The sequence below is a fragment of the Scyliorhinus canicula genome, chromosome 16, assembly GCF_902713615.1.
Source record: "Scyliorhinus canicula chromosome 16, sScyCan1.1, whole genome shotgun sequence".
NCBI classification, from domain to species: domain Eukaryota; kingdom Metazoa; phylum Chordata; class Chondrichthyes; order Carcharhiniformes; family Scyliorhinidae; genus Scyliorhinus; species Scyliorhinus canicula.
In genome coordinates, this window is record NC_052161.1 from 78415044 (window position 1) to 78425148 (window position 10105).

Below are 10105 nucleotides of genomic sequence, written 5' to 3' on the forward strand. Positions count from 1 at the left end.
GGTGGACAAGCTATTAATACATAGATACATAGAAGATAGGAGCAGGAGGCGGTATTTTGGCCTTTCTAACCTGCTCCGCCATTCATCACGATCATGGCTGATCACCCAACTCAATAGTGAAGAAATGTCTCTTTATCTCTGTCCGAAATGGTTTACCCTAAATCCTCAAGCTGTAACCTCTGGTTCTGGACACACCCATCATTGGTAAAATCTTCCCTGCTTCTACCCTGTGTAGTCCTATTAGAATTAAGATTCAACAGGTGAGTTACTTGCTGCAGAATTCCCACTTTTGGCCTGCTCTTGTAGTCATAGTATTTATATACTAGTCCAGTTTAGTTTCATGTCAATGATAACTTCAGAATGGTGATAGTAGGGGATTCAGCAATGGCATTACCAAGGGGATATGGTGAGATCCTCTCTTGTTGAAGATGATCATCACCAGGCACTTGTGTGACATAACTGTTACTTTCCAATCATCATGCCAAGCCCCGAATGCTGCCCAGGGCTTGACACATGTGGGCAGGGGTTACTTCAGTATTCGAGAAATTGCACATTCTGCCCTCCATAAACTTGAGGTCATCCAAAACGCTGTTGCCCATGAAAGCTCGCAGCAAGTTCCATTCCCCCATTACCCCCATCCTCACTGGCTGACATTAACTCCCAGTCAAGCAACAACCTAACCTCAGGAGGCAAACAAAATGGATCATCCACTTGGCACCTCCGCCTGAGGAACGACTCTTTTGCACTGACAGGGTTCTGCCATGATTGAGGATAGGGGTGTTCATACAGCATTTTCTCCAGTTAGGTTTTTAATTATCTACCATCTTTCAGAGCTGAATGGGACAGGATTACAAGGTTTAAATCTGATCTGTTGGCTGCAGGATTGCTTAGCTCTATCACATCCTGGCTAGCAGTTCTTTTTTCTGTTGCTGCTCCTGACATGGATTTTCTGTACTCCACTTTGAAGCAGGCATGATAGTAATGGTAGAGTGAGGGATATGCTGGGCCAGGTTACAGATTATAATTGAATACAAGGGGCCTCACGGTAGCATGGTGGTTAGCATCAATGCTTCACAGCTCCAGGGTCCCAGGTTCGATTCCCGGCTGGGTCACTGTCTGTGTGGAGTCTGCACGTCCTCCCCGTGTGTGCGTGGGTTTTCTCCGGGTGCTCCGGTTTCCTCCCACAGTCCAAAGATGTGCGGGTTAGGTGGATTGGCCATGCTAAATTGCCCGTAGTGTAAGGTTAATGGGGGGATTGTTGGGTTACGGGTATACGGGTTGCGTGGGTTAAGTAGGGTGATCATTGTTCGGCACAACATTGAGGGCCGAAGGGCCTGTTCTGTGCTGTACTGTTCTATGTTCTATGTTCTACAAATCTGTTGCTGATACCTAGCGCCTCATGAATGCCCAGATGGGTTTTGAATCTATCCCATTTAGTAATGGCAGTGCCAACAACACAATGAAATGTGTCCTCAGTGTTAAGACAGGACTTCATACCCACAAAGACTGAGGTGGTCACTCCTCCCAATACTATCATGGGCAGGTGCATCTATGACAGGTGGATTGAAAAGAAAAAGTACTTTTTCCCCTCTTGTTGGTTCTCACCACCTGCTGCAGACCCAGCCTGGCAGATACATCCTTCAGGACTCGGGTTAGCTTTTATTGTCACAAGTAGGCTTACATTAACAGTGCAATGAAGTTACTGTGAAAAGCCCCTCGTCTCCACATTCTGGTGGCCTGTTCAAGTACATAGAGGGAGAATTCAGAATGTCCAAATTACCTAACCGCACATCTTTCAGGACTTGTGGGAGGAAACCAGAGCACCTGGAAGAAACCCACGCAGACACAGGGAGAATATGCAGACTCCGCACAGAAAGTAACCCAAGCCGGGATCGAACCTTGACCCTGGAGCTGTGCAGCAACAGTGCTACCCACTGTGCTACCATGCCGCTTTGTCAGTAGCGATGCTACCCGAACCATTCTGGGTGATGGACATCACCCAGATGTCCTCAGTGTTGGGGGGCATGGTAGCACAGTGGTTAGCACACTGCTTCACAGCTCCAGGGTCCCAGGTTTGATTCCCGGCTTAGGTCACTGTCCGTGCGGAGTTTGCACTTTCTCCTCGTGTCTGTGTGGGTTTCCTCTGGGTGCTCCAGTTTCCTCCCACAGTCCGAAGATGTGCAGGTTAGCTGGATTGGGAATGTTAAATTGCCATTAGTGTCCAAAAAAAAAGGTTAAGTGGGGTTACTGGGTGGAGGTGTGGGCTTAGGTAGGGTGCTCTTGTCAAGAGCCAGTGCAGACTCGATGGGCCGAATGGCCTCCTTCTGCATTGTAAATTCTATGATTCTATGACATTGAAGTTCCCCACCCAAATTACCTCTGTGCCCTTATTATCCACCCTCAGTGCTTGTCCCAATTGGTATCAACATGGTAGAGTACTGATTCATCAGCTGAAGGAGGGCAGGTGATGGCAATCAACAGGAAATTTCCTGTTCTGGTTTTGACCGGATACAATGAGGCTTTTGGTGGAAGCCGGGTTATGAAGGGTATGAAAACGGAGTTGCATGAGAGACCATTTGAGAATGAGTCAACCATCTAGTGTGGATCATGGATCAACGGCCAGATAGAAAAAGACAACAGAATTCCTCATCTGAAGGACATTAGACAGCCTTCCATGCTTATCTATTTATTTTTGTTGTTCCATTTCAAAGTTTGATTCTAAGATGACGCTTCGACTTCCTCACCAAGGTTGTTTAAAACCTTTCCCAACAGCACAACCCAACTTCCCTATCACAGGCCCTGTTAGAATCCAACATCTCCGGTTTGCACAAGTTCCATTTCTCTATAATTGATCCTAATGTAGCAGGAACCAAACATCCTTCCTTTTGCACCTTCTCTCCAGCCATTTAAAACAACATTATCTCCAATTTCCATGCAAAGTAGCACATGGCATTAGGAGCAATTAAGATTATTATATTTGTGATCTTACATTTTGTTTCCCAGCTAAAAGCAAGCTGAATCGTGCCTCAAAACAATTAAATAAATTCCACCTGCCCTGCACATCTTTGGGTTTTGGGGAAGAAACCCAGGTAAACACGGGGAGAATGTGCAAACTGCACATATTCGGTGACCCAGAGCCGGGATCGAACCTGGGACTTCAGCATTATGAGGCAGCAGTGCTAATCACTGCGCCACTGTGCTGCCCAGCCTCAAAACATTTTTTTATAATTGCTTCATAAACACCTTTCGGTGCGGGAAAGAAAATCATCCTAACCTCCTCTCATTCCTAACTTCCTTGTTTTCACTTTTATGCCTCATGTTGCAAACTTCACCTAAAAAGTTTGTCTCTTTCAAAAGGAAATAAATCCAATTTCCATTCTAGTTTTGAAGAGCATATACCCATCACACTGTGAAATAAAATAAGGTTCAGATTTCATCCCACCCCCTCATATAGAAAAGGAATAAAAATTATACATCGGACAAGATGAAGGTAAGTTGGAACATAAACACTAGCATAGAGCAGCACGGTAGCATTGTGGATAGCACAATCGCTTCACAGCTCCAGGGTCCCAGGTTCGATTCCGGCTTGGGTCACTGTCTGTGCGGAGTCTGCACATCCTCCCCGTGTGTGCGTGAGTTTCCTCCGGGTGCTCCGGTTTCCTCCCACAGTCCAAAGATGTGCAGGTTAGTTGGATTGGCCATGATAAATTGCCCTTAGTGTCCAAAATTGCCCTTAGTGTTGAGTGGGGTTACTGGGATAGGATGGAGTTGTTGACCTTGGGTAGGGTGCTCTTTCCAAGAGCCGGTGCAGACTCGATGGGCTGAATGGCCTCCTTCTGCACTGTAAATTCTATGATATAGAGCGGTTGGGTTGAAAAATCCTGTGCTGTAAGTTTTTATAGATTTCTTCAACAGCTCCCATCTGAACTACACTGTAATTTAACAAAGAGCCTTACCTGTTGCATCAGCTTTCTCTCCTCCTCCTGTCCTTCTTTTTCAAGCTGCCATTCCTCTTCTAACATGCCGGCTGTTATGATCTCATTCACCTCATCCTCAACCATGTCACCATTTCTAGAGTCTGAAGGAAGAAAAACAGTCCAGAGCACTCATTCAAATGGTTACAAATAATCTCCCGATTGCTCAATAAATTCATTGCTGAATGAGCTCCCAAGCCGCACGCAACAAAAGATCCCAAGCTTGATTCCAAGTTGTGTTGAATTGACAGATACCGTTTTAGGGTTATACTCATCCTTGGCTACCCTGGCTAAGAAGAGAAATCTCACCATTGATCAGTTGCCATCAGTCCTTCTGTCAGGACACGGGTCATTGTGTGGCCATGACTTCCACAGCTTGCCAATACTCACCATCTTGATTTGCACATGAAGACTGACCACTTGACTGAGGTACTGGAAAGTTGCCAATGCCCAGAGCCATTACCTCACAGCAGTCTGTAGCCACTGAAGTTGGTCATTCCCTCAATACAAAATGGAGGAACGCAAAGCTTGCAGGTTAAAATGGACAATGTTTGCAGCACAAGCAGGCTGCACCAAGCCAATGTGTATTCTGTCTGCTGAGAGCAGACAGCACCGAAACGAACATTCCGCATACTAATGAGGCAATCTCCGGGATAGTTAACATAGCAATGGAACGATCCCAGGGACAATGGACACAAATAGAGAAGTGATTGCAACATTGTATGGGAAACCAGACACCCCGGCACCGGCGGGGTTCGAAAACAAAGCACCTGAAGGCCGAGAGACAGCCTCAGTATTGGGGGGATTCAAACAAATCGATTGGGAAGAGACCCAATCGATTCCCAGATGGTAAAGGGACCGCCCAAAAGGGCGCAACGCCCTAGGACCTATAAAAGACAGGTCCCAAACTTAGTTCGTTCTTCTTGACCAGCCCTCCTCTCTGGACCAGCCCTCTCGACCAGCTTTTATCGAAGACCTTAACCGAGAGAGAGGAGAGGTTTGGGACAGCAGCCGCCAGCAAGTAAGTGTCTCACAACGATCACTACCAGAGATAGACACTCCTGACCCCTTTTTAACCCATACCAACCTGAAGTCTGCAGACCAAAACAGAGCAAGAGACCTTGTCCCCTGATCCGGCAGTTCCCTTTGAGATAAGTATTGGTTTATTTAGTGGTAGGAATAGTTTAATCATCTCATCGTGTGCATGGGTAGTATTATAATAAACTCAGTTGTTTGAACTTACTAATTGGTGTATGGTTTTATTGCTTTGAACTTGACCTTGAAACTTGTGGCGGTATCTTAACGATACCTGGCGACTCCAGAGCTAAGTAACGAAACAGAGCCAAATCGAGTGTTAAGCACACTCACCCAGAACGAGCAACAAGTCCCACAACTTGTGTTGACCTACACCATCTGAAAAGGCAAAGCCAGTTTCCATCATGGTGTGGCAATAAGCACTACTTGGAGCACTCAACTTCCTGCCTTCTGTGATTGCCAAGACAAACAGCTAGTTTCAAAAATATCGCTGTACTGTCCCTTAGGATCTCTGAGTAGAGGGAGGGAATCGTTGCAAAAGTCAGTCCAAGCAGAGATCCCAGTGGTTCCATTCTGCAGCAAAATCAAAAAGCACTGCTTTGAGTGGGAAGTTGGTACTTGTACTCGACTGTCATACTTAGCAGTACTTAGCCATTACTTTACTCCCCAATTCAGAGATTACTGCTAAACAGGGTGTGCACACGACTGTAATAAAACAGAAAATGCAGGAAATACTCAGCCGGTCTGATAGCATGTGGAAAGAAACTGAATTAACCTTCTAGGTCAAGGACCTCTCTTCAGCACCGAGGAAATGTAGAAACATAATATGCTCGAGCAACTAGGGCGGCATGGTAGCACGGTGGTTAGCACTGCTCCCTACGGCATTGAAGGTCCAGGTTCCATCCTGGCCCCGGATCACCGTCCATGTGGAGTTTGTACATTCTCCCCATGTCTACATGGATTTCACCCCCACAACCCAAAAATGTGCAGGGTAGGTAGACTGCCCCTAATTGCAAAAAAAGGAATTAGGTACTCTAAATGAAAAATAAAAATAAGCTTGAGAAACAACAAAATGGAAGTCGGGCAAGGAGAGATTAACTGATGCAAGATTTCATGGCACAAAAGGCAAATGGAGTGGTAAATAGCTGCAATAAAGATAATGATTTGTTAGCCAAGAGAAAATGCTGGAGAACCTCAGCATGTCTGGCAGCATCCACTCTCCTTACAGATGCTGCCAGACCTTCTGAAATTTTCCAACATTTTCTCTTTTGGTTTCAGATTCCAGCATCCACAGTAATTTGCCTTTAAAAGATTGGGAAGAGTGGGTATGAATAGCAGAATAAAGAACAGCATTATCCAATTTGATCTAGGAGACTAATAGGAGACTGTCTCGTTACCCAGAGTTAACACCTTTCAGTTGGGTCGCCCAAAAGAAAGTGTCAGAGTTCTGTGGAAGGATCATTTGATCTGAAAAGTTAACAATGGATGGTGCCAAACCTGCTGAGTTTAAACAGATATTTTGAGAGCATTGTGGAAGGTGAGTGAGATAGAGAAGGATCAGAAAAGAATAATATTAAAATTCAGATGTTGCTGGACATGCTCCTAACCTAGGTCAGTGATGTTACATAGATGTAAGTAGGCTTTTTAAAAATGGACAAGTTCAGCACTGTTTTCTGCTCAACAGTAGGTTTAAACAAGAAAGTGATAATTGATGACACTTTGGTCGGAAGGTGACAATATGATGGTTCGTTAATATTGAGAACTTCAGGGCACATTGGTCAGTGATTAGTTAAACATTTTGTTAATGACGATTTACATAACATGATCAGGATTTTTCAATATAAACATCAAGTTGTACATGGGCCAGAAAAAATCAAAGAGATGTCAATGGTATTTTATACCCTTCAAATCAGAGGCAATGTCTCCATGCTACAACAAAGATTACATTTACACACTAACTAAAAATACCACTGTTGGGAGTACCCATTGATAATTTACCTCCGGCAGAGCCAGTGTCCAATGAGTCCTGCTCCGCACTGGAGTTCACTTGAAGACAAGAGGTGGTTCTTTGACCTTTAAAAACACTGCAGGAAAAAAGGTTAAATCAGAAATGCAAAAAACGGGAACTAAAATTCAGGGTGGGGGTGGTGGTGGTGGTGGGGGGTGGGTGCTATCCATGCATTTGGATGGGGGGGGGGTCCATGCATTTGGAAGGGGAGGGGGGGGGTGGTGTCCATGCATTTGGAAGGGGAGGGGGGGTGGTGTCCATGCATTTGGAAGGGGAGGGGGGGGGGGTGTCCATGCATTTGGAAGGGGAGGGGGGGGAGGGGGGGGGGGGGGGTGGTGGTCCATGCATTTGGAAGGGGAGGGGGGGGTGGGGGTGGTGTCCATGCATTTGGAAGGGGAGGGGGGTGGTGTCCATGCATTTGGAAGGGGAGGGGGGGTGGTGCCATGCATTTGGAAGGGGAGGGGGGGTGGTGTCCATGCATTTGGAAGGGGAGGGGGGGGGGTGTTTTGTCCATGCATTTGGAAGGGGAGGGGGGGGTGGTGGTCCCACGCTTCATTGGAAGGGAGGGGGTGGGTGTCCATGCATTTGGAAGGGGAGGGGGGGTGGTTTGTCCATGCATTTGGAAGGGAGGGGGGCTGTGGTTGTCCATGCATTTGGGGGGGGGGTTCACATGCATTTGGAAATTTGGAGGGGAGGGGGAGGGGGGTGTCCATGCATTGGAAGGGGAGGGTAGGGGGGTGGTGTCCATGCATTTGGAAGGGGAGGGAGGGGGGTGGTTGTCCATGCATTTGGAAGGGGGGGGGGGGGTTGTCCATGCATTTGGAAGGGGGGGGGGGGTGTGTCCATGCATTTGGAGGGGGGGGGGGGGGGGTGTGTCCCTGCATTGGAGGGGGGGGGGGGTGTCCATGCATTTGGAGGGGGGGGGGGTGTGTCCATGCATTTGGAGGGGGGGGGTGTCCATGCATTTGGAGGGGGGGGGGTGTCATGCATTTGGAAGGGGGGGGGGGGTGTCCATGCATTTGGAAGGGGGGGGGGGGTGTCATGCATTGGAAGGGGGGGGGGTCCATGCATTTGGAAGAGGGGGGGGGGGGGGGGTCCATGCATTTGGAAGGGGGGGGGGGGGGGGTGTCCATGCATTTGGAAGAGGGGGGGGGGGGTGGTTGTCCATGCATTTGGAAGAGGGGGAGGGTGGTGTCCATGCATTTGGAGAGGGGGGGGGTGTGCCATGCATTGGAAGAGGGGGGGGGGGTTGTACCATGAATTTGGAAGAGGGGGGGGGGGGGTGTCCATGCATTTGGAAGAGGGGGGGGGGGGGTGTCCATGCATTTGGAAGGGGGGGGGGTTGTCCATGCATTTGGAGGGGGGGGGGGTGTCCATGCATTTGGAAGGGGGGGGGGGGGTTGTCCATGCATTTGGAAGAGGGGGGGGGTTGTCCATGCATGTGGAAGAGGGGGGGGGGGGTTGTCCATGCATTTGGGGGGGGGGTGGTCCATGCATTTGGGGGGGGGGGTGTCCATGCATTTGGGGGGGGTGTCCATGCATTTGGGGGGGGTTGTGTCCATGCATTTGGGGGGGGGGGGTGTCCATGCATTTGGGGGGGGGGGGGTGTCCATGCATTTGGGGGGGGGGGGGGTGTCCATGCATTTGGGGGGGGTGTCCATGCATTTGGGGGGGGGGGTCCATGCATTTGGGGGGGGGGGGGTGTCCATGCATTTGGGGGGGGGGGGGGGGTGTCCATGCATTTGGGGGGGGGGGGGTGTCCATGCATTTGGGGGGGGGGGGTGTCCATGCATTTGGGGGGGGGGGGGTCACATGCATTTGGGGGGGGGGGTCACATGCATTTGGGGGGGGTCACATGCATTTGGAAATTTGGAGGGGGGGGGGGTGGCGTCCATGCATTTGGAAGAGGGGGGGGTGTCCATGCATTTGGAAGAGGGGGGGGGTTGTCCATGCATTTGGAAGAGGGGGGGGGGGGGTGTCCATGCATTTGGAAGAGGGGGGGGGTGTGTCCATGCATTTGGAAGAGGGGGGGGGTGTCCATGCATTTGGAAGAGGGGGGGGGTGTCCATGCATTTGGAAGAGGGGGGGGGGTGTCCATGCATTTGGAAGAGGGGGGGGGTGTCCATGCATTTGGAAGAGGGGGGGGGGGTGTCCATGCATTTGGAAGAGGGGGGGGGGTGTCCATGCATTTGGAAGAGCGGGGGGGGTTGTCCATGCATTTGGAAGAGGGGGGGGGTGTCCATGCATTTGGAAGAGGGGGGGGGTGTCCATGCATTTGAAAGAGGGGGGGGGGGGTGTCCATGCATTTGGAAGAGGGGGGGGGGTGTCCATGCATTTGGAAGAGGGGGGGGGTGTCCATGCATTTGGAAGAGGGGGGGGGGGGGGGTGTCCATGCATTTGGAAGAGGGGGGGGGGGGGTGTCCATGCATTTGGAAGAGGGGGGGGGGGTGTCCATGCATTTGGAAGAGGGGGGGGGGTGTCCATGCATTTGGAAGGGGGGGGGGGTGTCCATGCATTTGGAAGGGGGGGTGGTGTCCTTGCATTTGGAAGGGGGGGTGGTGTCCTTGCATTTGGAAGGGGGGGGGGGTGGTGTCCCTGCATTTGGAAGTGGGGGGGTTGTGTACATGAATTTGGAAGGGGGGGGGGGGTCAATGCATTTGGAAGGGCGGGGAGGGATGTCCATGCCCGGGGGGGGGGGGGGGGTATTAAATGCCAAAAAATAATGTTCAGGGTCCCCCCGCACTCACCCGTTCATCTTGCCGGTCGAGACTTAATCCGTTCACTGGGGGCAATTCTCTTCCTCCCGGTATCTCTCTATCCCGGTATCTCTCTTTCTGAGTTTCTCTCTCGCGCGCGAGATGTACAATTTTCGCGCCTCTTCTCGGTCGAGTCGAAGTGAAGGGGTTGGGGGAGGGGGTGCTGTGACGGTCAGCTGAGCGCTTGGAGTCTCCAGCCTGAATTCACGGTAGTAATTGTCAACATTATTGAAATCTCCAGGATACATTGTAGAAGAAAATCTTTGCAGTTCTCCGTCTGTCTAAGTTTCTGTGTGTATAAATTTAATTTCACTGCATTCCCCCCCATTTAT

At 49.9% G+C, this 10105-nt stretch overlaps 1 protein-coding gene across 1 annotated transcript in view; it reads right to left on the reverse strand.

Annotated features, from left to right (window-relative positions):
* The window catches only part of hells (helicase, lymphoid specific), an 85968-nt gene extending 76080 nt beyond the window's left edge, over window positions 1-9888 (reverse strand). The window contains exons 1-3 of the mRNA XM_038822175.1: window positions 9765-9888; window positions 7008-7093; window positions 3957-4078 (exon numbers count right to left, since the gene is read on the reverse strand). Coding sequence (XP_038678103.1) covers window positions 3957-4078; window positions 7008-7093; window positions 9765-9772 — 216 coding nt within the window. The 5' untranslated portion in view covers window positions 9773-9888. The remainder of the gene's footprint in view (window positions 1-3956; window positions 4079-7007; window positions 7094-9764) is intronic.
* Between the last annotated feature and the right edge of the window lie 217 nt (window positions 9889-10105).